Source organism: Homarus americanus, unplaced genomic scaffold, assembly GCF_018991925.1.
Source record: "Homarus americanus isolate GMGI-L3 unplaced genomic scaffold, GMGI_Hamer_2.0 scaffold33060, whole genome shotgun sequence".
NCBI lineage: Eukaryota > Metazoa > Arthropoda > Malacostraca > Decapoda > Nephropidae > Homarus > Homarus americanus.
Window position 1 is genome coordinate 1 of NW_024746249.1, and position 27379 is coordinate 27379.

The 27379-nt window shown below is 37.8% G+C and overlaps 1 protein-coding gene across 3 annotated transcripts; it reads right to left on the reverse strand.

The window, feature by feature from the left end:
• Positions 1-1088: 1088 nt before the first annotated feature.
• Positions 1089-26224, reverse strand: LOC121879190 (gastrula zinc finger protein XlCGF57.1-like). 3 transcript variants are annotated; one of them, XM_042385785.1, is made up of 3 exons: positions 26096-26224; positions 17567-17650; positions 1089-4149 (listed from the first exon to the last, which is right to left on the reverse strand). In XM_042385785.1, the coding sequence occupies exon 3, from the start codon at positions 3458-3460 to the stop codon at positions 1688-1690; it is 1773 nt and encodes a 590-aa protein (XP_042241719.1). In that variant the 5' UTR covers positions 3461-4149; positions 17567-17650; positions 26096-26224; the 3' UTR covers positions 1089-1687. The 3 variants fall into 3 exon arrangements, with proteins under 3 accessions (XP_042241719.1, XP_042241720.1, XP_042241721.1); XM_042385786.1 differs by lacking the exon at positions 17567-17650; XM_042385787.1 differs by lacking the exons at positions 17567-17650; positions 26096-26224 and adding an exon at positions 26030-26093.
• Positions 26225-27379: the final 1155 nt, after the last annotated feature.

The following is a 27379-nucleotide window of genomic DNA, read 5'->3' on the forward strand; positions in this document are numbered from 1 at the left end:
ATAGAGTTAAGCATGCTCTAAAGTGCAGATAATCATGGTTAACCCACACGGGAATAGAAATAACCATAAAACAGTGATGACAAGGTTTAATGTTGATCTGTTATAAGTATGGATATCTGGATAAGTCCTCCACTTTTAGCTGTTGTTTGTTTTGGTGTCGATTTTGTTTTAATATTCCAAGCACTTAAAATTCTGAGAAGACGACCACTGTGGTTGGGTTTGAAAGTGATCAATAAGTGTTACTGTGCACTTACCTTTAATGTAGTCAGCTGAATGCACACGGGGCCTCAATAAATTTTTTTAATTAAGCATGGAGACAACATTAATTGGATGAAGCAGAGGAGGAGACAGGGCCGTCGTATGTCAGGGTTGTCGTAAGTCGAGGAGAGACTGTATTCATATTTGATTATGTGTTATGCATTGATATTCAGTACTGTATTCATTATTGTAATTTGTAGCTTGCCTCATTCAGCTACTACACTTTCTCACTTCTCCACAAAGATTGACTCCATTGCCCCACACCTATTTAAATGTGAACTTATTATATATTGTTTCTTCATTGCAATGAAGAGTACACAGCCGACTCACTCGCTCTTATACGGTAGTGATTTCATGGGCGACGCTGGTAAGTCATTGTGTGACTGTGATTCTTTTAGGCCATGTTGTGGAAGGGGAACACCATAGTTGAACACAATATACACTGGGAACACAATTAATAGAATGGATGACAGTAGCTAATGTGTCTTAAATATGCAGTTGACACATCTTGTGGCGAGACTAAACTTAGTCGTAGTATTACCAGTTAAATCGAGAAAATGACGTGTATGCAAACATAATACAGACGAATACGTTAATGGCCTTGCATAAATTACTAAATAGCTTTGTCGGTGGTGTTGTAGTATTTTTTCTTTTCTTCTAAACAAGGCCAATATAATTTGGACAGGCTCAAATTCTAGCTATGTTCGAGGAGACACAGGCAAAAGGAGGCTATCCCACATTTCTCCCAACAGTCACAGGTGAGAGTTGGATCATGGATCAATATTGAAGAACGACGACTTGAGACAGAAAATAGCCATGTTATGTATTTGCTGGAGGGGGGGGGGGAGGAGGTCTAGAAAGCCTGAGCCTCAGATCAGTACTCAAATTTTAAATGACTGTGAAGAAAGAGGAAGTGATGTACACATTACAGTAGATTTTTTTTTGTAGTAGAAAAAATGTTACTATATTTTATGATGCACTATGAATCATTTTTATTGTTTATTATACAGATTTTGTTTATTTTTGGCATATGAAACATATAGAATAACAAAGGCCATGTTTCACTAAGGATATATGTTGAACAATCTGTTTGAATTTGAAATTCATTTGATTAAGCAAAGTTTGTAAGAGCAGTTAGAAATAAGGAGGTTCTACTGTATTACAAAATTACATAAACAGAACTTTTGTATAAAAAAAAAGGTACTGTACCTGTACAGTTGCCAGAGACCTGCACTTGGGTAGGGAAATGACTGCCACCAATGTACCCACAAGTCATGTTTGGGATTTCAAATGGTTTCAAATTTTATATCTTTTTATTTCAATCGTATAATGTAACGATTTTATTCACAAAATGTACATAACATGAAGTTCAGTCTAATAAGAATATCAGTAGCACAAGTACAATACAGTGTATTCAACAAAAACAACTTCAAAATTCTTCCTTAATACAAACTGCTTGTTCCTGGCACTCCATCTTTAAAGATGATTGATCAATTATCTCAGGCCCTGGTGAAGCTTCTGAGAGTGGATCACAATTAGTTTCCATTTTCACTCCTTCAGAAACACACTTTTTCACTCCTTCAGAAACACCCATCTCCACTGTTGGTTGGGATGACAAGCTCAAGTCATGGTGGAAATCCTGGCAGCTTTCACCTTCATTATAATGTGAGTTAGGCACTTGGTGAATCTGGGAACATCTCTGTGTATGTAATGTTAAATTCTCTTTCTCCTTAAAGACTTTCTTGCATCTTACACAGTGAAAGGGTTTTACTTTGTGAACTTTCATGTGTTTTACTACAGAACGTTTTTCAGAGAATCCTCTATGACATTCTGAACACTGGAATGGTTTCTCTCCCGTATGACTTCTCATGTGTGTGACTAAAAAACTTTTTTGGGCAAAATCATTCTGACACAGAGAACACCGATAAGGTTTCTCTCCCGTATGAATTCTCATGTGTATGGCTAAAGTACCTTTTCGGGCAAAGTCTTTCAGACACTCAGCACATTGATATGATTTCTCTCCTGTATGAATTCTCATATGTCTTTTGAGATTAGATTTATCTTGAAAGTCCTTCAAACATTCTGGACACTTATGTGGTTTCTCTTTTCTATGACTTCCCATATGTGCGTCTAAAGAAGATTTATGTAAGAAGTCTTTCAGACACAAAAAGCACTGATATGGTTTCTCTCCTGTATGACTTTTTATGTGTACATGTAGAGAAGATTTATGTGCAAAGTCTTTCAGACACACAGAACACTGAAAAGGTTTCTTTCCTGTATGACTTCTCATGTGTGCAACTAAAGAAGATTTAAGTGCAAAGTCTTTCAGACACACAGAACACTGATGAGGTTTCTCTCCCGTATGACTTCTCATGTGTGCATCTAAAGAAGATTTAAGTGCGAAGTCTTTCAGACACAGAGAACACTGATAAGGTTTCTCTCCCGTATGACTTCTCATGTGTGCGGCTAAAGCACCTCTTCGGGCAAAGTCTTTCAGACACTCAGCACATTGATATGATTTCTCTCCTGTATGAATTCTCATATGTCTTTTGAGATTAGATTTATCTTGAAAGTCCTTCAAACATTCTGGACACTGATGAGGTTTCTCTTTTCTATGACTTCCCATATGTGCGTCTAAAGAAGATTTATGTAAGAAGTCTTTCCGACACAAAAAACACTGATATGGTTTCTCTCCTGTATGACGTTTAATGTGTGCATATAGAGAAGATTTATGTGCAAAGTCTTTCAGACACATAGAACACTGAAAAGGTTTCTCTCCTGTATGACTTCTCATGTGTGCAACTAAAGAAGATTTATGTGTGAAATCTTTCAGACACACAGAACACTGAAAAGGTTTCTCTCCTGTATGAATTCTCATGTGTGAAACTAAAGAAGATTTAAGTGCGAAGTCTTTCAAACACAAAAAACACTGATAAGGTTTCTCTCCCGTATGACTTTTTATGTGTACATATAGACAACATTTATGTGCAAAGTCTGTCAGACACTCAGAACATTGATATGATTTCTCTCCTGTATGAATTCTCATATGGTAATTTAATTTATATTTTTGTGGAAAACCTTTTTGACATTCTGGACACGCAAACAGTTTCTGGTGTAAGTCATCTTTCAAATTTGTTACCTGATGTGAATTTACAGACAATTCTCTGGGAGACTCCGACTGTTCCTCTGAGTGACCTTCCATTATAAAACTGTGTGTATTGTGTTCAAAGGTTTTAGTGACTCTGAACTGGGAAATGGTTTCCTCCTACAAGAGCTATTAATATCTTGTTACTGTTAATTATATTTGAAAAACAACAAACACAACTGAAACAAATCTATTAGTGAATGTGATTTACTGACACTGATGTATTGATGCTGAGATGGGTGGACAGTGGGGAGGCAAGTGTGATGGAAGATCCAGTTTGTGATGTGACTACACCATTATTAATAAGGTTCCTCAATACCTCTTTGATTAAATGTGAAAAATAGTGTAAAGAATGAGTTACACAAATAACTTTAGTTGTCATTAATATACAAATTAACAAACACTGTTTTTGACTTACAACATACACTATAGTAACACTCAACAGGGAAGAGTACAAAAATTATATACTCTTGTTATATGTACAGTTCCTCTGATGATACTCAGGCTGATATACTACAAGTACACTACTTGTGATGGCTGGTTAAATATTACTACAATTGACAAAAGTATTATGAGGGGGTGAATTTGCACACAAGTTTTTAATTATTTCAACATTGAATAATTTCTTGTATACTTAGAATTCTTTCCTTCAGTTGGTAATACTTGTCTTGCACACTGTTCTTTACAACTGCACCCAACAAAGTTCTCACAATCTACTTCATCTTTTTCCACTGTCCAATTCATATCTGTGGGAAAGAAAGAAAAACATATCAGTGAAATAATCCTAAAAATGACTACAATAACATTAATAAACTTAAGATAAAAATAGTCACAACCTTCACATAGACCTCTCGGCCAGCTATACATTAACCTTCACCTCTGACACACTCAACCCAAAATCAAATAGCAAATTCCTATACCTAGGAACAAGGGATCTATGCAATATTGTGTTGATGGGTACAAGAAAATTAAGTTTGGAAACCATCACAACATCAATAACATCCAGCAGCAAAGGTGAGGAAATACAACCCCCCCCCCCCCACCCACAGGTACAAACTACCGTACAGTATATCATTGATAGTCTTAATAGTAAAAACAATATGGTAGAAAATATATGGACTAAAAAATGGAAATGAAAATCTGGGAATGATCTTGAAATCCCATTTAAAAAATGAGAGGTGAACCAATGCTTGTCAAGTACAAGAGCTCACTGCAGCTCTAGAAGAGAAACATCTTGTTACACTTTGACAACAACTGACTTAACAACTAGTTCTCAATCATACATGGGTCTCTCAGTCGTCCAACCCTTCTAGCCTGGTGGGGTCAAACATCACTTCTTAGCATGAATATCCTCTTAACTGTTTCAGTCCAATGGAGTCCTATGCAAGTATGAGATACATCATGATTCTTCCCACCCTGTCTCAAGTATCCTGGAACAGTCACAAGCCATATTTCACCTTCAGTTACCAGACAAACACCAAGGTAGAAGGACGTTAACTGGAATGCACATCTGACAGCTGCAAAGGTGATACTGTACTCAAGAGTAGCTTTGAGCAAAATTTCACTGCCCTACTGTACTGTTCAGATGAATTTACTTAAACATAAAATGCACGCAACATGGGAAGAAATGGACACAAATTTGTTGAGGAACATGATATAGAGGATTTTATACTGTAATGGGGCACACAGAATTGACTTCTTAAAAAATTTTAAATATCTTACTTATTTCAAATCATTATATACTGCCAGACTGGGGTCACTAATGCTAGAAAATACTAACCTAATTTTAATTTCTAAGGGTCGCTGCCCAGACCCCTCTGGACAACATGTAGCTCGGTAGCGCAGAGGACTAGGCATTGGGATAGGTTTTCCATTGACCAGATCGATAAGGGGAAAGAAGGGTGAAACCATAACATGTCTTAATTAAATTATCTATAAAGCATACTTAAAAAACATACAAATGAATTGGTCTTCCTCAGAAGAACAACGAAAATGTTGTTACCCAGATGGGCACCAAACGTCTTACATTAATGCATGTCATCCACATACTTATTGCATAACATGTGACCACCTTACTGTCATTCCTCTTTACACTATCCCTTAACACATCAGACTGCTCCACCTGTAAGGGAATAGCACCGCCGGTTATCATACATAGTAAGCACCATCTCAACACACCGTTACCCTCCACACCTGCAGGTATGGAACTCCTTGTGACTTTAAGGTATACACAACAGGCACCTCGTCGCATCAATCCGCCTGCGGGTGCAAAGACGAGGGCTTCACCCAGAGACTCCACCGCAGAGTTGCTTCCTTATTTGTTCTTACTCATTTGGAGGGTGTTGGATATCCAACGTCTACAGAGGATTGGCATAGCTGGGAGTAGTCACCACCTGTTGGGACGCCTAGGATAATGGCTGCCGGGGCATAGCACCTGAGGTGATTGCAGAATGGAGGTACTGGAGAAATACGCTCACGGCGGTTATCACACCCCTAACACATTACTATTACACTTATATATCAGGCAAAGCTTTAAACTGTAATAACTTCTATATAAGCCTTAATTATAGGGGGATATAGCCCGATAGGACACTGACCTGAGGTGACGGTAGAACGGAGGGACTGAGGGCAGTGCCTCGTTCGCCACCACGAGGCCTGTTTCCAATCTAATTTTTACTTTTTATTTTTACTGGTTCTCACCTGAACACTTCGTATATTGTCACTCATGCCGATGTAAACACATATTTTAATCCTAAATTACACACTAAGGTAAGGTCTTGGTTTGCTAGTTCGTGGGTATATTCATTGGGTTATAATATCAACGAGGCACACCAGGCGCCTAAGCGCCAACCCAAACAAAGCCTAGCATCGAGATTGGTATACACGATATTTTTTTTGAACATAGTTTAGATCACTTAACACTTCACATAGTAATGATACCTTTATCCTTTTCCAGATCATTGTATTTTCATATGGTATCTGGAAGTTATATTGCACATCACCACAGACGAATAGTATGACCTTCAAACCCTGATCACACTTAGTCCTACAGTACACTAGCCGTTAACTGGACTTAACATTCATCTTATGGATACCCTGAATTCTCCAATGCTATGAATACATACAATTAACATTAGATAACTGTCCAGGGTACAATACAACACATGGTCTAGTAACATTGAGTAGGTGAGTTATCCTTTATCAATGTTTCCCGTTTTCTGAGTTCTACAAGCGCTGTGATTTGAATGTTATATAGCGTAATATGAATTAAATGGGGTTTGGAATGACAATGATGCTTATACAATTAATTAACACTAATCAACCGATTTTTTATTTGAACCAGATCCTAATTAGCATGTAAAGTACAGGTAGTACAGTACCTGTGTATGAAATTGAACAAAATCCATTGTATGACCCTTAGTGTTGTAACTTAATTTGATCGCGAGAAAGATAATCTATATTTTTAAGAAATAAAAAAGCATAAAGGTTATTTATAAGCACAGCGTCCAGTAACTTTTTAAATATTCTAAAGATCTTTAATTACAGTGACTTTCAGCACAATTCCTGTTAACTAATTCTCGTTAAACTAATTACTTTCATAAGAATTTTCAATTCGTTAACTAACAAAATTCGGTAATCTAACGTCCGGTTAATGAAATTCTAAGAAATCGTTCTAGGGCATAAATTTGTTTCCAATTGAGTAAATATCAAAAGGTTGTGTTATTCAATATTCTTCTAAGTTTTATATTAAAATATTAGTTGTTTAACACTTATTTAACATATTCAGTACAGGGAACTAGTTTTGTGTGCCCATCAGCCACTTTTACTCACCCACCAGGCCTCAGTTTGTATCTCTGTTCAGTGGAGGAACATCTTGCTTGGGTCTCTTGAACACAGAGTATTTTTATGTTTTTACAGTACAATTATTGGTCATTCTGAAATTTATTTAACAAATTGACAACATATATAGTGCAGTGCAGTGTTGACTAAAGAAAATAATCTTGATTACACATAGATGTCAGGAGGCCTGACATCTATGGAGAATAGTGATAAGTGATTCACGGAGGGCCACTAATGTGCCGCCTGAAACCATCCCCATCCCGTGTGCCTAGCCATCTCATCTACTAACGTAAGTGTTAATCCTTGATTTTTCTTTTACCTGGTACAGTATATTCTTTGATATTTCTTCTATATTATGTGTGCATACCATCATAAAATTAAGATACTATTTTACTACAACCATGACAGAAAAAGGGAGTTTGGGATTGGCCCAGTCTCTATTTAAATTAATCCCATATGTTCTGTTATTTCGTTTACTTTATTTACGCGGACCTCCACGGGTTCAACTGACCTCGTAAATGGAGACTATACTTTAACATAATAAATATACAAAACACTTGACTTTAACTTATCACAAACGATGTTGAGTGCTGCGTTAGGTGAGGTGGTGAGGTAAGGTGGTGCAATAAGAGTTACTGGGAGGGGCACTACTGACTCTTGTACAGTATTGTACTAACCACCAAGAAATACACATGAAATAAATTTTATTATTTTTGTGATTTTTCATAGTATTGAAAACAAATTATCTTAAAAATTTCACCAATTTCTGTAAGGGCTTATTTTGTCTGTATTCTGAAATTATTGGTCATAATTTACAAAATCTGTAGGTAATTTCGGTAACCAGAGTTATGAGAAACACGCTTGTTGCGCGCATCAGCCGATCAGCTAGCCGCCAATACAATAATAGGTTCTGTTTACATTCGTTTCCAGTGGAGTAAATATCAAGAAAGTTGTGCTCTTGAATATTTTTGCATTTTTATATTAAAATTATTGGTCATTCTGAAATTTAGTAAACATATTGATAATATATACAATACAGGGAACAGTTTTAGTGTGCCCATCAACTGATTGAATCACCCATAGCCTTCTCAGTTCAACTTTGTTTACAGTGGAGTGAACATCCAGTTTGTTGGTCTCTTGAATGTTTTTGCATTTTTACATTAAAATTATTGGTCATTCTGAAATTTAGTTAACATATTGATAATATACAGTCTGGAAATTATTTTGAAACATAAGAAGGCATTGAACACAATGCACTCTGTAAAGAATATGGCATGTCATCATCGGCTGCCTCTACAATCAGCTGTTTGATATATAACAAAGCTGCCGGGAATACAACATACACACACCTCAAAATAAGTGAAAATACAGTACAGTATTCTATTGTTTTTTATTTATTATTGTACAGTATACTGTACAGTACAGTACTGTATTTAGTTTATATTTAATGTTTTGTTAATTCTATTACCGGTATACAGTACTTTGTATGTATACTTTTTCTGTGAGTTGGAACAAATTACCCAATATCCCATTGAAATAATATTCAGTTAACAGAATTTTTGATTAACAACCGACTCTGTGGAACCAATTGTGTTCGTTAATCGAGGGACCACTGTACAATTACTGTAATTACACAAATATCAAATTGCGGACAAGAGATCCTTAATCGGCATGTTCAGGAGTACCGTACAGACATTATGACTGAACAAAATTGATGAGATAAGAATAGGCCGAAAATAATTTATCTCAGAAGTGAAATTTGATGTGTCTAACTACTTATGTACATCCAAAATACAGATACAGAATAAAACATAAACACCGAAAACTGATCTTGAGAAACCAGGCAGCAAGTAGTTATCATAAGAAAAGTACAGTGCAGGATGTCCCTGCCAATATGAACGAGGTTAAACTTTAAATTTACAGTATTATATTTACCTGATTTTTTTTTTACTTTCATTTACTGTATTTTGTCATTCTATTTCTTCTTTTGTCTTAAATTAAGTGATTTTAGATGTATATAAGGACTTGGGCTATGATATAGTGGGATTTTAAACATAAAATAATAAATAATAATAATAAACGGTTTATTAATAGAGTTGCAGCAGTGGCTGAAAATATACAGGTTGCACCTCTCTAGTCCAGCATTCTGTGATCCGGAAACTCCCGTGGACCGGAACGATTTTAGTTTGTCCAATAGGTAGATAGGCAGCTCTTTTTTTTTTTTTTTTTACTTATCTGATTATTATTATTACAGGAGTATTAAATTTTTGCCCCTCAGGCCCCAATGTGGGTCAGTGACCTATGCCCGGGTGGGCTAATCCCCTTAAAAAAAAAAACAAAAAAACAAAGCCGCGGGAAATTAAGGTTTGTTTACATCCGGCAGTTCGGCTGCTCTCTCTCTCTCTCTCTCTCTCTGCTTGTCTATACAGAGTACAACATTTAACCCTTCAATATATATGAGCAGTAAATAAGTGTTGCTTTCATATTCTTATGTAGAGTAATGACGATATGTTTTCACATGTGCACACTTACATACGCGCAGTCTCACTTTTTTTTACCATTAATAGTTAGCTACTTATATTGTTCCATTTATTAACATTAAATAACATTACAGGTACTTCAAACAACCATATTAATTTTTTTACATTAATTTTACAACAGCTAAAATCAGGGTCTTATTTTCTTCAGTTTTAAATGTAGAACCAATCAGTCGCTGGTTTCGTAAGCTTTAACATAAACAATGCCGGCAGCCGTCTCGTCTCCTCTAATATTCGACGTATTATTAATAAATTGTATTGTTAATTTTGCACACGCACACATTAATTCAATAAAAACAAATTCAGAAACATTAATTAAAACATATATGAACAGTAAATAAGTGTTGCTTTCATATTCTTATGTAAAGTAATGACGATATGTTTTCACGTGTGCGCATGCGCACTTACATACGCGATCTCTCTTTTTTCTTTACCATTATCGTTAGCTACTTCTATTGTTCCATTTATTAACATTAAATAACATTACTTAAAACAACCATATTAATTTTACTACAGCTACAACCAAGGTCTTATTTTCTTCAGTTTTATATGTAGAACCAGTCAGTCACTGGCTTTGTAATCAACGAAAACAATTCTGTGTCATTTCATAGCGTGTTTTAATATTCTACGTATTCTTAATGAATTGTATTGCTCATTTTGCACACATAAACATTAATTCAATAAAAAAGACATTCAGTAATAAACAATAATGAATCTTTTGTACATAAGAGAAATGACGCTGTTTACACGATTATGCACGTCGTCTGCATAATCCGTTGAAATTCAAGTTTCCGCCGTCAAATTTTTTTTATTGATTTTTTTGTGTGTTCCAATAAAATACGTTAAGAGTTAAAAACTCGGGAAATTTGAGAAGCTACTATACGACATTTAACCCTTCAATATGTCTTCAAAGAGACCATGATGCAGAGAAAGTGGTGCTAGTGCTTCCAAACATAAGCACAAGTCACTATCTATCCAGGAAAAGGGTGAATTTCCATGGTCCGGCACCGGTCAGGTCCCGAGGTTGCCGTACTAGAGAGGTACAACCTGTACAAACTTACATTTGATTTAGACATAATGATATGCGTTGAATACATTTACAGGGCTGTACAGAACATAAATCAGGAGTTGTGTATTATTTTAACAATAGACGGGATGGTGCTATTCCTATATCTATCAGTGCGGGCTCTTATGGGCTGAATTTTGTTGTAGTGGCAGACTGCGTGAGGTTGGCGGGGGACTGCCAGTGGCAGGAGGTGGCGATGATGAGGATGGTGCAGTAGTCCACTGACAAACCTTGCTAAGTAGAAGTTAGGTTAGCATTAGGTGAGTTTGTTTCAGCTTTAACATGACTTACTGTGTAGGCTGTTACTTTACATTTGTGATAATATTCCTAGTTTTTTATACTGTTCTTGTTTTTCAGTATTTTATATTAGTTTTGTCAGGGTTGGCTGATTTAAATAAGGGTTTAAACCAAACAAAGACAATTTTGTTTTAATCTGGTTTTTCCCTTTTTAATAAGTCATTAATTGGTTTTTATTACTTACAGATGGATTAAAAGATTTACAGTAGATTTGGAAAAGGCAAACGATAGGGTGAACAGAAGTATATGGGATGGGAGGAAGGCTATTAAATACAGTAAAACATTCTGTAAGTACAGCAGGTCAACAGTAAGAGTAAATGGGAGAAAAGTGAAACATTTGAATATTGTTTTTGTTTTTTTACGGGGATTAGGCCACCCGGGCACAGGTCACTGACCCACATCAGGGCCCGGGAGGTGATGATAATAATAAATAATAATAATAAATAATTCACAGTAATTAAAATTTATAATAAAAAGTAAAAATTTGAAAATAAAATAATAAATTTATAGTGATGATGATAATAATAATAATAATAATAACACTGTAATAATAATAATAATAAAGAAATTAAAAAATGAGAAAAAAATAAAAAGTGAGAAACAATGTACGTATGTTGTGTTGTCAATAGTAAGAGAAACAATTGAGACCCTGGAATTGTGTGTAAATGAGGCAGAAAGTCAGATGAGCAACCTGGGACTTGGTCACATATGGCAGCAGGGTCTACCATTAGACAAAACCTTATGCTTCCAATATCTTCCCAGGCATTAGTACCTCCCTGTTTGGTAGCTGCCCACTACCTACTACAGTACCTATGAATGTTAGACAGGGATGTGTTATGTCTCTGTGGTTGTTCAACATAGATGTGAGCTACAGTACAGTGATCCCTTGGTTAACGAGATTTTGGTTAACGATTTACCTTCCACAAGATTCTTAACTTCGGTTAACGAGCAACCCCTTGATTAATGAGTTTTTTACAAGCCGACCTCAACATGTTTTTGCGTGCATTTGGTGGTCCACCAGCTGTAGTATTAGTCCGCCAAGACAGTAATCGGTTTTAGGGCATAAATTCCTAACTATTTTAGTAAATATCAAGAAGTTTATACTATTCAATAATTTAAAAAGTTTAATATTAATTTTTTTAGTAATTTTAACAATTATTGAACATAATTGAAGGTAAGGAAACTAGTTTTATGTGCGCCATCCAGCCTGCCAACACACCAAACAGGCGCCAGTCTCCCTGTCTTTTCAGTGGAGGTAACATCTTGCTTGAGACTCTCTTCAAGTAAATGCTTTTTTTCTGTGTGTGCAAGCAAATTATTGGTCACTTTGAAATTTATTTTACATATTGACAATATATAATGCAGTGCAGTGTTGATTTAAAGAAAATAACCTTGAATTACACCAAGAGAACTAAAATTTTATGGGTGAAATGGCACCAAGGGGTGACTTCTCTTCCACCCCAATGCCTTCTCTTCTCCCTTCTCCTCCACCCCCATTTTAATTCCCATCATCATCATCATCCAGGAGCCTTCTACATTCACACCTCAAAGTAAGTGTACTTTTCTACCTTTTTTGTTGAATTTAGGCAATTTTTGGTGAGCTGGAACCAATTACCCAAAAACCCATTGAAACAATGGTTTCAGTTAACGAGCAACCTGCTGGAACGGATTGTGCTCGTTAACCGAGGGACCACTGTATTACTATACACTGGTGAAAGTGGTGATAATAAGCATGTAGGATGAGTCTAGATGACTGATCCAAACTTCTGTTTTATCAAATTTGGGCTTTACACAGTAATTTTTTGAGATGGAAAAGAGTATAAATGATTGCTAAACCGTCCTGAATGTGATGTTTACAATTAATAATATAATAAACAATTATAAAAGGAAATACAAATAATACTTAAAACTTATTAAAACCAACATAATAGCATTGAAACCAGCCCCCCCCCCTTTGTTTTTTACCAATGGTTTTTGCCAACCCTGGTTTTTCAAGTTCACTTTCTGGTGTTTATGTGTTCTTCTAGATGTACTTAAGTACTCTTACACACATTAAAATTAAATCTGAAATAAAAATTGTTTCGACCAAGGCTTACCATTTCAGCCATAATATTGATCTCACCAATTTTGTTCAGCTCTCAATATATGTACTCCTGAACCTGGTGATTATGGATCTGTTGTCTGCAATTTGATATCTGTATAATTAATTGTCCCAATGACATTGTAGGGGTATCGAGATATTAATGTTGTCTAGCACTCAGGATGGAAGGAAACTCTAATGTGGTTTTCTTGTATAATATATAAGTTATATGATAGACAGTCTGGTGCTGGAGGTGCTGTGTGGTGAGGGGCTGCTTGGTAGAGACGTGCGGTGAGTAGCTTGTTGAAGGAGGTAGATGTGCAGGAGCTTCGTTAGAGAAGATGTTGCCTGTTGCTGGATTCCTGGTTGAATGAAATGTTAACAGCGTGGAGCTTGCTGGAGGAGATGTTGCTTGTTCAGGAAAATGGGCAGAATGAGAGTTGGTTGGTGAGGAAGCTCAGAGAAGGACATGCTCGCTGGCGGGAGCGAGGACCGCCAGGCAGGCGGAGGAGAGGCGAGGGTCGCCAGGCAGCGGCAGAGGAGGAGGTGTTGCTTGTTCAAGAAGATTGGTCAGACTGAATCTCAAGGGAGAGACAGAGCTTATATACCCCGCAGCAGCCGCTATGAGTCATGGTGGGAAAACCCGAGAAGTAGCCGGTGAATAGTTTCGTTGCTAAGATACGGTAACATCTGGTTGGTTGCTAGGGAAGGCGGCACATTGGAATGCGATAGCAGGTGGTGAGCTGCTACGCAGTTGTAGGCAGTTGTAGGGGAGAAGTCCACTACAACACTCCAAATATTACAGGGGGCCCCCGGGTTATGAACTGGTTCTGTTCCTGAGGACATTCTTAAGTTGGATTTGTACTCAAGTTGGAACACATGCTACGTGTATGCCGTACTTATAAAACAAATCTACGAGAAATCATTTAAACCATCTGTAAGTAGTAAAAACCAATACATGACTTATTAAAAACGAGAAAAAACATAGATTAAAACAAAATTGTTTTTGTTTGGTTTAAACCCTTATTTAAATCAGCCAACCCTGACAAAATTTATATAAAATACTGAAAAACAAGAACAGTATAAAAAACAAGGAATATTATCACAAATGTAAAGTAACAGCCTACACAGTAAGTCATGTTAAAGCTGAAACAAACTCACCTAATGCTAACCTCCCAAATACAGTAGTGTTAGTTAGGGTGAAATAAGCTGGGCTGGAGACTCTTCAGGTGATCCAAGTTTTTTCTTGCTATTTTGTGCCATAATGAGAATTTAATAAAAAGAAGTTTTATGTTTTTCATATAAATTTGAAAGTATAATATAACCTTTACTTTCATCACTAATGCTTATTTAAGGAGATACAACAATGATTTGGACAAAGGGGCAGAGCTTTGAAGATGAGGAAAAATGTGGGTTTTATACACAAAAAAAACATTGAAAACCTAACCTAACCTTTCCTAAAGTACAAAAAGTTCTATTTCAATAATTCACCAATTTTTTCCGTTACCCCAGTAAAAGTGATTCTCTTCTTGTCTTCATGTGTTTCTGGGGTTAAGGTCATGAGGGAGCCAATCATGAATGAATACAGTACAGGTTGACAATCCCTGATCCGAAATTCTTGGGACCAGATGCATTTCGGTTTTCAGAATGGTTAGTTTTTTTTTTTTTTTTTATATACAGGGATCAGCCCACCTGGGCACAGGTCACTGACCCACATTGGGGCCTGGGGGCTAAAATATAATAATAATAATAATAATAATAATAATAATAATAATTCATAGGTCTAGGTCGTGTTTCTCACTTTTGATCTTTTTCATTCTTGTATTTCTTTATTATTATTATTATTATTTTATTATTACAGTATTATTGTTATTATCATTATTGTTATCATTCTTATTTTATTTTTGTGTATTTTTTATTAAAATTTTTATTTACTATGAATAATTATTATTTACTGTATTATCATTATTATTATAATTATTATTACTATTACATTTTCACCCCCCAGGCCCCGATGTGGGTCAGTGACCTGTGGGCTGTTACAAAAAAAAAAAAAAAAAAAAAATTGCTCCACAAAAAAACTTTCGGTTTTCAGAGCTTTTCTGTTTTTGGAATTTCGGATAAAGGGTTGTCAACCTGTACTGTACTCATAGATGATATTTTGGCACATGTGTAAATCTACCAGAAATATGAACTGTCCTGATTGGTAAAAAAGCAGATTATGTGACGCTCACATAAAATAAATTTAAATACAGTCCCTCCTCGACTTACGACAACCCGGACATACGACCGCCGTGGTCGTATAAAATACTTTTCAAATTACATTATGTATTTTCTAGTAATGAAACGTTTCCGTCCCGTGCGACGTGGGCTGGGCCGCCTCGTGGTGTACAGCATCCACCCCGTAGCCCGCTCAGTTGGTGTTTGTCCGTCGTTGTTGTTAGTGATCGCGCTGTGTACCGACAAAATTTTTGTTTGTAATTCCTTTTAAAATGGCTGGCAAGCGTAAAAGTGAGAGTTCTCATGGTGCTGAGAAGAAAAGGAGAGTCAATTACTTTTGAGATGAAAATGAAGATATAATATGAAAATGGAAAAACAGTAGTAACCATTTCACACGACCTTGGCTTCTCTCACTCGACGATATAAACAATTTTGAAGGACAAGGAACGAATTCGTGAGGTAGTGAAGCTATCAGCATCTATAAAGGGAACAATAACAACGAAAAAAAAGACAAGGTCCTCTTCATGAGATGGAAAAATTACTTGTGGTGTGGATGGAAGATCAGCTGCTAAAGCCTGTACCCTTAAGCCTTCTAACAATACAGACTAAGGCAAGTAGTCTTTTCGAAAGTTTGAAAGAGCAGGCAGATGAGCGAGACCAAAACTTCACAGCAAGTCATGGGTGGTACCAAAGGTTTAAGAAACGTTACAGTTTGCACAGTGTAAAGGTGAGTGGAGAGGCAGCAAGTGCTGATGTGGGTGCTGCCAAAGCTATTAAAGGAGGAACTAGATCATGTCATCGTGGAGAGAAATTATTTTCCTGAGCAAATATTTAATGTGGATGAAACTGGCTTATTGTGGAAGCGCATGTCAGAACGGACATATATGCACAAAGAGGCGAAAACCAAGCCGGGATTCAAGGACCGAATCACACTTCTGTTGGGGGGGGGATGTAGCTGGTTTCATGATATATCATTCAGAGAACCAAAGGGCTTTTAAAAATGTCAGTAAGCACACACTGCCAGTGTTTTATCGCAGTAATAAGAAAGCATGAATGACCTAGCACTGTTTGAGGATTGGTTCCCGAGTTGTTTCATTCCACGAGCCAAGGAGTATTGTCCGGGACACCCACCACACCTGGACGACCTGCACCCTGATGTTAAGGTAGTCTACATTTCACCTAACACTACCTCTATCATCCAACCCATGGATCAAGGTGCTATTGCTGCTTTTAAAGCGTATTATTTACGTACGACCTTCGCTCAGGCTATTGCTGCTACTGAAGGTGAGAAAACGCTCAGAGTTTTGGAAGGACTACAACATTTTGCAATGTATAAAGAACATAGCTGCAGCATGGGATGAGGTTACAGGTCAGTGCATGAATGGAATATGGAAGAAAGTCCTGAAAAGATATGTGAACAATTTCAAAGGATTTAATGAAGATGAAGCAATTTCTGAGATTAGTAACAAGATAGCGCAGATGGGTCAACAGCTGGAGTTAGAAATTGATAATGAAGATGTTGAGCAGTTGGTGGAAAGTGTAGCAGAAGAGCTAAGTAATGAGGATCTTATTGAACTGGATGCACAGAAAATTGCAGAGGAAGAAGAGAGACAAAATGTAGAAGAACCTACACCCCCCAAAAAGTTTTCAGTGAAACAAAGGGGAGAGGCATTTGCTATTATTAATAAGGGGATGCAAATGTTTGATGAAATGGATTACAATGCTAACCATTTTGCAAAAGTTAACAAACTGATCCAAGATGCACTTGCTTGCTACAGGGAGATTTACAATGAAATGAAAAGGCAAACAGTGCAGTGTAAATTAGACATGTATTTTAAGAAGTTCCCCTACTGCTGCCTCTTCACTCCCTAAAGATGATCCATACCTTCAACAAGCAAGTACTATGTTAGCCTGTCTGAAGAAAGTGAAATTGATGACCCACCCAGCCCTGTCTCCTCCTCTGCTTCATCCAATTAATGTAGTCTCCATGCTTAATTAAAAAATAATTGAGGCCCCCTTGTGCATTCAGCTGACACTTCATTAATTTCTCATTATTGATTACTTTTACTGTACTGCATTTCATTTTAGAATTTCTATGTATTATTTTTGCATTTTCGACTTACGGCCTGGTCGTTGGGACGGAGTAAGTCGAGGAGAGACTGTATACTGTAGTACAGTTTCCACAGGTCAATATCGTACATCAGGGCCTGGGGGTGAAAGTATAATAATAATAATTAATATATATTTGTCTTTAATATTAAATAAAAGTGTAATATAATATATAATAATTATAATTTTAATAGAAAAGGACCATAAAAAAAAGATCAACAGTGAGAAACAATATACCAGCGGTTCTTAACCTTTTAGAGTCGCACCCCATTGGTCCTCATCTCCACCCTCCCCCCCCTGTTCCTTCCTTCATATAAAATTCTAAATCTAAAAATTCTAAAACAATTTCCTTTTGAATTAAATAGGAAAATTGAGAAATTAGTTTTTCATTAGTTATTTTAATAACTTTTATTACTCAAAAGAGTCTGTATAAGCAGCGGTCGCAGTCAGTGTTGACAAGTTTTCAAATGTGAATTATCGTACCGGAGCCTCAAAATTACCGTTTCTTCATCAAATTGTCGTACACTTCTCGACATTATTACTACCTTAATTCAGTCACTTTTAGTGGCATTTTACATTTTGATTGATGTAGTTACCATTTACGACATTTTGAAGTAAATGTGGGGAGCAAGACCCCCACCCTGCCCTCCCCACAAAAATCCGAATATGGACACACACCTGTTAAGGCCATTCCTTATTTTTGCTCTGGGTTCACCCCCCACCCCCCGGTTAAGAGCCACTGCAATATACTGTATGTTGTGTTGACAAAGTAAGAGAAACAATTGTGTGTAAATGATGCAGAAATTCAGATCAGCAGCCTGGGACTTGATCAAAATTTTTGTGATGCCATATTAATTAAATTAACTTGAAAACTATAAATTTTTGACAGAAAAGTTATAGAATTTATTATTTTTTCTTCTCTATCTCCCCATATATGACTCAATATTCAGTGAGCTGGTGGCAATTTCTAAATGTTATCCCAAAATTCTTACATAAGTAATATATCATTACATGAAAGAAAATCTCCTTAAACTTGCCAAAATAACGTTAAAATTTCACTTGTTGTTACTATACGAACTTGAAGTTGAAACTATGTTTTTCTGATGTGTTATGAATGAATTTGACCTTCATTTGTGGTGTAAATCAATAGTTTCTGAGATAAGCCCTCCTCCCATCTTAGAATATACAGGTGCTCTTCTACTTACAATATTTAGTACAGTTATACAGTCGGCCCTTAACATACGCGGGTTTATAATACACGGATTGCCCCGCCGGAGGTATATTCTGTACAATGAAGTAATTGAAGTACATTCAAATCGCGCGCCATTCAACATCGGGAACAAAACAGTCATCAAACCAGGAGAGGGACAGTGTAGAGAACATCCACGCCTTACGTGCTGTCAGCCAGTGGACATTTAGCTTGGTCATGTCCATGCTCTTGTAGGCGTGCAGCTTGCGGGCTGTGTGGATCACCGATAACTTGAGCTTACAGGTACCGGAGGCATTGGTGGTAAACAGGACGGTGATGAGTTCCTTCCGCATCTTCCGGCCCCGAATCCTGCTGGCATTCTTTACAACGAAGGACTTGGAAGGTAGCTTTTTCCAGAAAAGACCAGATTCGTCCATGTTAAACACCTGGTCGTCACTGTACTGTCCTTCCTCCATAATCTTACGTAAAAACGGAGGAAATTCCCTAGCCGCAGCACGGTCAGCACTCGCTTCTTCACCACCAATGTTTATATTGGTGATCTTGTTCCGGATCTTAAACCTCTGTAACCACCCAGAGGAAGCATTAAAGGGTTTGGGCTCTGTAATTCCCATCTTTCGTACTACTGCCATGTACAGTTCACGTGCGTAGTCCTTAACAGAGCGCGTGTCGACCGCCATGTTCCGTCGCGCCTGACGCACCAAGTACCTCACAAGTAATTTTTCTGTCTTAAGAAGCACCTGGTTGTGAAAATACTTGACCATAGAAGCACCTGTAGACTTTGTGATCTTCATGTGCTCCTTTATCTTGGCTGCATCCTTCTTTATTGTTCGAATCATAGATTCATTCACACCATGCTGGCGTGCCAAATCAACCTGCCTTGTTCCTTTCTCCAACTCTTGGATGATGGTATACTTCACCTCGTAGCTTAAAGAACGTCGTGTCTTCTTTGGCTTAGTGCCGCTGGGTCCAGGTAAGGAAAGGTTTCTCTCTGGGGGTGGTGGTCCGGCGGAAGCCATTTTACGGAACAATGGATGCACGTTTACACGGTGTGGCCTTGAGGGATGAAACTGCCGCGGCTAGGTCAAGCGTCGTCTTTCCTCCCTCTCTCCCCCGGGTGGACACGTCATAATACTTTAAGCCAATTACAGCTAGCAGCAGAGGGGGGTAGGGACGCATGGCCAATCACAGTCCGATACGTCATATGACGTCAGTGATAACGCAACAAAGACACACACTGCGCAACCTTACCGCGTGGCTTGCCCAAGCGGAGGGAGGAGGAGGGAGAGGCGAGGAGCACAGGCAGGCAGGCGGGTGGGGCGAATCTAAAAATAGCGTCGCGCCGGACATTCTCCGCGTAATGTGAGCACGTTAGGTTCTGGCAAGGCACCGCGTAAACGTGGAAAGCGGGACCGCGTAAAGTGAGGGTTAACTGTATATTAAAAAAAAAAAAAAAAATGCCTTACACACAGAGGCTGCCGGGCTTGTTAGTGCTGATGCCAGCATCACTAGTATAAACAGTCGCAGCTTGGCGGGCCTTTTGTTTTCACGCATGATACTGTACGATGATTCACCTTACACTGCAATACGTATTGGAGAATATTACTGTACACTAATACTGATATGTTCCTTGATAAGAGAGAGGAGTTTGAAACACTACTGAAGGTACACCAACCCAACATAGTAGGAGTTGTAGAACTGTTGTACAAGAAAAGGAGAATCGACCCAAGGAATGTGAGTTCAGTATTAACGGATTCACTTATTTCCGAATCTTTCTCAAGAAACTTGCAAGAGGGGTGTGGTTTTCTATGCTAGACAAGACCTTAGAGCCAGCCAGGCGAGGGTACAGGGAGAGGATGTTTTTGAAGAAAGTGGTGTAAAATTAAATTAAAGAGGGGGGAGACTTACTTATTGTCGGGTGTATCTACAGATCCCCAAACTGTAGCTTAACAAATCAAGGTACTTAAGAGCCTTAATAGACTATGCGGCGATGCTCAACCCAAGCCACCCCCTTATCATGGGGGACTTTAACTATGGCGACATCAACTGGAGAAAGAATTCACGCCAAATTTCTTAAATAACCCCGCTGCTCTTTTTGTAGATAATCCGAGATATTTTTCTGTTCCAACATGTTAAGGACCCGATGCATTATAGAGAGGAGCAAACACCCAAGCCACTAGACCTCATCATAACAAACAAGGAGGGTATGGTGGCCAAACTGGAACACCTTGCCCCAGTTGGCACCAGCAACCATGTAATGTTGTCCATCAGATTTAACTGTTACTTAGTTAATGAAAAAACGAGGCCAAGGTGCAAATATTACAAGGGAAATTATGACGGGATGAGGAGTATCCACTGGCCTGACTCACTAAGGTATAAGAATGCAGACAATATGCTGAATATCATAACAAGTAAAGTGAACTATTTGATCGAGAAATATATACCCAAGACCAAACCCAGTGCCTCCAGGAATACAAGGAGACCCCCGCACATGAACCCTGCAGCAGTCAACAAAGATAAGAAGAAAACCCAGAAATTCAAGACGTGGGTTAGGTCAAACAATGAGCAGGACAGGAGGATGTATCCAAATGCCAGGAACCTAGCATAGTCAGAGTGTAAATGGGTTGAAAAGAGTCCCATAGGCGGATTGCAAGCAAGGTCGTGTTAGACCAAGTGGCGTTTTACCGCTATGCAAAGTCAAAATTAAAAACGCGAGTAGGAGTATCGGACCCGAGGCTTGAAGATGGTAGTTATGTAGATTCTGACCAGGACAAAGCTGAGGCAATGAACAGTTTCTTTTCCTCAGTGTTAACATGAGAGGATACGAACAACCTTCCTGCATTTGAGGACAGACGGTTCAACACAGCACTGACTCACATTGTGTTCACAGAAGAGGTTAAAAGAAATAAACTGTCAAAGCTAAAGGTTCATAAGTGTCCCGACCCTGACATGGTACATCCTAGAGTGCTAAGTGAGTTCTGCAACAAACTTGCTGAGCCCCTGAAGATCCTGTTCTGTAAATGCCTAGATGAGCAAAAGGTCCCCAGTGACTGGAAAATGGCTTATGAGAGTCCTAACTTCAAGAAGGGCGATCGTCACTCCACGAATAACTATAGACTGGTGAGCCTGAGCAGCATAATATGTAAAGTAATTGAGAGCTTTATAAGAGATGCCACGATGGAACATCTACTACGAAACAACCTTGTAAAGGATTGCCAACACGGTTTTATGCTTAACACTATTACTCAAGGTACTGGATATTTGGTCGCAAATTCTGGAACAGGGGGGGTAATATTGACAATTTATACCTAGATTTTGCCAAGGCTTTCAACAGTATACCCAATGAAAAGGCTGAAAATTAAACTGGAAGGGTATGGAATTCGGGGAAATGTTCTAGCGTGGATCAGAAAATTGTGAGGGGTAACTTTTTCGGAGTGAGAGTTGTAAACTCTTGGCACAATCTGCCAGAGAGTGTTGTGACGACAACGAGTGTGAGCTCTTTCAAGACCAGACTTGACCAACACTGGAGCAGGTTCATATATATTCAGGAGCCAGTGCATGCTCAGTAGTTGCCCAAATGGCTAACGAGCTGATCAGTGAAGAGGATAAAAGGGGGAAAAAAGGAAAAAGGATAATATTTGGCCAATCAGAGTGAATGTTAATGTGACGTAATACTCGTGTGCTAATCAGCATTCACAGGCAGTTGGAAGATGGCGTCTATGTGAGATGGATGTACATTGGCTGGCTGGTGCATTATTCCTGCATACAGTATTTTGGGTAATGAAGCAACAGCCAATGTCATTTTTAGGGTTCAGAGTGCTCTTGTTTCATCTGTAAAGTATCCAAGATGTAGTTCAGTGTTAGTACCTTGTAGATCACCATGCATGGTACTGTGATAAGAAACAGACAATACACCACTTCCTCATTCAAGTCACATCACTCTATCCTCCTGTATCTCTTACTGAAGGTAAATTTCTTACACACTAGGCCAGGGTTAGGTTAGATTATGTAGGTTAGGTTTTTACAATGTTTTGTCGGCCAAATATTATAAAATAAAAGTTAAAATAACTCCAAAACTAAAAATTTCAGACAGAAATGTTAGAATAAATTATTTATATTTTTTCTATCTCCTCATATGACTTAATATTCCATTAGGTAGTGGCAACTTCTGGTAAATTTTTACAAGTGGACAGGCATGGATTTTTTGTTGATCAATGTGTTCTTCCGATGGCTTAGACTTTTGTTCTATGACGTTTCCCTCGCAAATGATTTAAAATTACTTAACCTAACTTCCTAACCATGGCCCCCCCCCCCAGGTCCCCTGGAATATTTAAGTCACTTGTGAGGGAAAAGTCGGTATTATTTTACTCACGGACATAATGCCCCAGAAAGTTATAAACTACTGAAACATTTACATCTCGCGATTCTGACCATTTTGAATCCCATATACTGTATAACAGGCGGAAATAGATAATAGCGACACAATTGAATTCAACTGATTTTAATAGTTTTCAGTCCTTGTCTGTGAAGAGATGCTATCGGCACATCAAGCATGCTCAATGTTGACCGACGTCGTCCAGTCATAACCAATGAGGTATCGATATCTTCACGCGAATTTTTTTCAACCAATCACATCTGATTTTTTCAAAGAATGCAGCTTGAGTAATTTCATCGACCAGTCTCACAATGGCCTTGGTGGAGGTTAGTTCTCGTTTGTGCTCCTACGATTATTTTAAGTTTATTGCCAAGTTTTACGAGAGACGATCATTCTATCCAATTCTTATGTATCCCTGGTCCTTCCAGTTCTAACTAAGGTATTGTAGTTTGGACATGGCGTGCTCCAAAGTTTTTAACTACTGAAACATTTAGGTCAGTTTAAGCTAGGCCTACTGCCCCCGGCTAGGGGTCAGGTTAGGCTTACCGGGAGTCTGGGAGCAGAGTCCCGGCTAGGAGTTAGGTTAGGTTTTGTTAGGTCAGATGACTCTTTTTCGTTTTCTCCCTCATCCAAAAAACCCCGATTTCTCAGGCTCTCCCCCATTATTGATGGGGGAGTTGGGGGGCAAAACTAGCAATTTCCGCCAAAAATGAAGGTGATTTGTTTATAACACACCAATATACACTGGGAAAACATATTGGTCAACCCCAAGGGACTTATGTCCTAAAGTAAAAATTTACCGAAACGTCATAGAAGAAAAGTGTCTTAACATTGTCTAAACCATCGGAAAAATACATGGTTGTCCACTTGTAAAAATTTACCCAACTTCTAAATATTAACCTTTTTCTTATTTGTATTTTGCATACGTACACCTTTGAAAACTTTTATTTTGGTATTTTTGCGTTTAAACAATCCACATTCCTACCACTAATCTATTATCATATTCTAATAAGACGTCTAATTATAAGATCATTTTCATCTATTACATTACCGTCGCAAATGTATAATAACGGAGATGGCATATCCAAAATGTTCTCTATTTTCTTCCATTAATCTTCCGCCATTATCACCTACCTCACCTCTCACACTGCGTGTCTCCTGCGTGTCACCTTGATTAATCATCACGTGCAGGCGTCCCCGTATACGTCAAGCGACCAACCCAAAGTGTTTTTTTCCCCAACCGATTAAAATGATTTGTGGTTTAATGCGCTTTATTTTTGGCCCAATCAAAATCGATTTTTATTTTGGGTCTCATATTTCGGAATTCAACTTCATTTCCAACCATGGAAGTCTGCAATGGGTGTCACTTCAATTATATGGAGCTGATTGAGAGTTTTGGGGAAAAAACAAAGAAACTATAGAATTTTTTCGATCGCATGGTGTTCTTCCAACCTCAGTAAAGTGTCTTAAGTGCAAGGCTGAATGTAAATACCGCAAAGTACAACATATGTGGCGTTGTGTAAGAATCTCAGAATCCAACGACGAACAAGAACCAGTCCAATAAGGTAAGAAATAGGTGATTCCATCATATGGTGAGAGTCAGTTAGGTTAGATTAGGTTAGGTTTGGTTTTTGCTTTTCTAGTGTGTTTTGGTGTATTTTTTATTCGCTTGGCCATTAATTTTTTTTGAAAAACGTTCCACGAAAAAAAAATCGGTATTATTGCATTTACACACCGTTCATTCCTACCACTAGTCTATTATCATATTCGAATATGAAGTCTAATTATAGGATAATTTTCATCGATTACATTACCGGCGGAAATGTATAATAACGGAGATAGCTTATCCAAAATTTTATCTATTTTCTTCCATTAATCTTCCGACATTATCGCCTGCCTCACCTCCAACACTGCGTGTCTCCTGCATCTCCTTCATAAATCATCACGCGCATGCGTTCCCGTACACGTCACACGGCGAATCAAAAGCGTTTTTGTTTTTCAACCAATTAAAATGATTTGGGGTTTAATTCGCGGTATATTTGGCCCAATCAAATTCGAGTTTTATTTTGGGTTTCTTATATTTCGAAATTCAAGTTCAGTAACTTCAGTTCCGACCATGGCAGTCTGCGATGGGTGTCACTTAAGTTATATGGAGCCGATTGCTAGTTTTTTGGAAAAAGACGAAGAAACTATAGTATTTTTTCGATCGCATGGTGTTCTTCCAACCTCAGAAAAGTGTACTAAGAGCAAGACAGAATGTAAATATTGCAAAGACGGTGTGTAACAATCTCAGAATCCAACGATGAACAAGAACCAGGCCAATAAGGTAAGAAATAGGTGATTCCATCATATGGTGAGAGTCAGTTATGTTAGGTTAGGTTAGGTTAGGTTTGGTTTTGGTTTTTCTAGTGTTTTTTGGTGTATTTTGCCATGATTTTTTTCCAGAAAACGTCCAACGAAAAAAATTCGAAAAAAAACACTAATTTTTACCAGAAATGAAGGTCATATTCGGTCTAAACACACACAAATACACTAGAAAAATATATTTTTGACTTTCTAACAGAGTGGGAGGTGGAAGTGCAAATTTACCTTTATTTTTACTTCTGTGACTATTTACATTATTTTCATACTGACATTTCCTTGCTCCTCTAACATTGCTCATGAGATGTTTGCCTTTCCCCCTCAGAGGGCCCATATTGTTCATCTCCTGGGTCACACGAGCACTTTTCTTGTTATCAATGGACACATTACCCAGTGTTACATCACATAGTATATAAACACACATGAATCTTATCAACAAGAGACAGAAAATACAACTTGATAAAATAATTTCATTAGTTTCCCTAAATGGCTTCAACTAGCAACTAGGTTTGACCCATTATTTCTGATACTTACTGTATTATACATTTACCAATACTTCATCTATTCAATAATTCATTACTGATGTCAGTGTATATATACCTTATCGATATGTAGGGTGATACCATTATATGTTATGGAGGTAAAACAGAAGACGAAGAGCAGCCTGCAGCGTTTGTTGTTGTGGCCATTGTGCCAGTTCTTCTCTCAACTTCCAGTCACACCCAGTGTTGCCAGTTCCTCTGAGTCCTCTTCTGCCAAACTTCCCTAGATGAGCCCTCAAAAATTACCTTTTTGTCTCAAAGTTTCCAAGGTGTATATATATATATATATATATATATATATATATATATATATATATATATATATATATATATATATATATATATATATATATATATATATATATATATATATATATATATATATATATATATATATATATATATATATATATATATATATATATATATATATATATATATATATATATATATATATATATATATATATATATATATATATATATATATATATATATATATATATATATATATATATATATATGTGTGTGTGTGTGTGTGTGTATGTGTGTATGTGTGTGTGTGTGTGTTTTTCTCCAACTGAATGTATGAAGTAAACATCTTCACCACTAATGTTATTTGAACCTGTCCATCTTATTTCACCTAATGCCAGAATGTTCCACTACAATCATTTTATCTCCTTACAAACATTTGTATAATAATCAGCCTAATATAATGTTGTAGTGGACGTCTCCCCTACAACTGCTTACAACTGCGTAGCCACGCCACCACCTGTTACCGTCTTCCCTAGCAACCAAGCGTATCCGCAATCCAATGCCCGCCGTATCTTAGCAACGGAACTAGTCACCGTCTACATTAACGACATCCTCGTCGCATCTTCGACGCCTGCCGAGCACCGCCACCACCTACAACTCCTTCTCCAACGCCTGCAGAACAACAACATGAAAGTTCATCCTGCTAAGTGCGTCTTTGGAACCTCGGCCATCGATTTCCTCGGTCACAGAGTCTCGCCCAGTGGCATACAACCCTACCACAGAAGATAACCGCGATTAGGGAATTCCCCAAACCTGAAACGGCGAAGAAACTCCGAGAGTTCCTGGGTTTAGTCAACTACTACCACCGCTTCATTGACAAAGCTGCCACCGTCCTAGCCCCCCTACACGACCTTCTCAAGGGACGTCCAAAGAAGTCTCACAAGTCTCTCATGTGGACTCAAGAGGCTACTAAGGCATTCACCACTATCAAACAGCACATCACACGCCTCACCCTCCAGGCCCACACACACCCCAGCAGGCGCATCTGACGACTCAGTACCTGCCGTGAGGGAAGCACACAACATCCA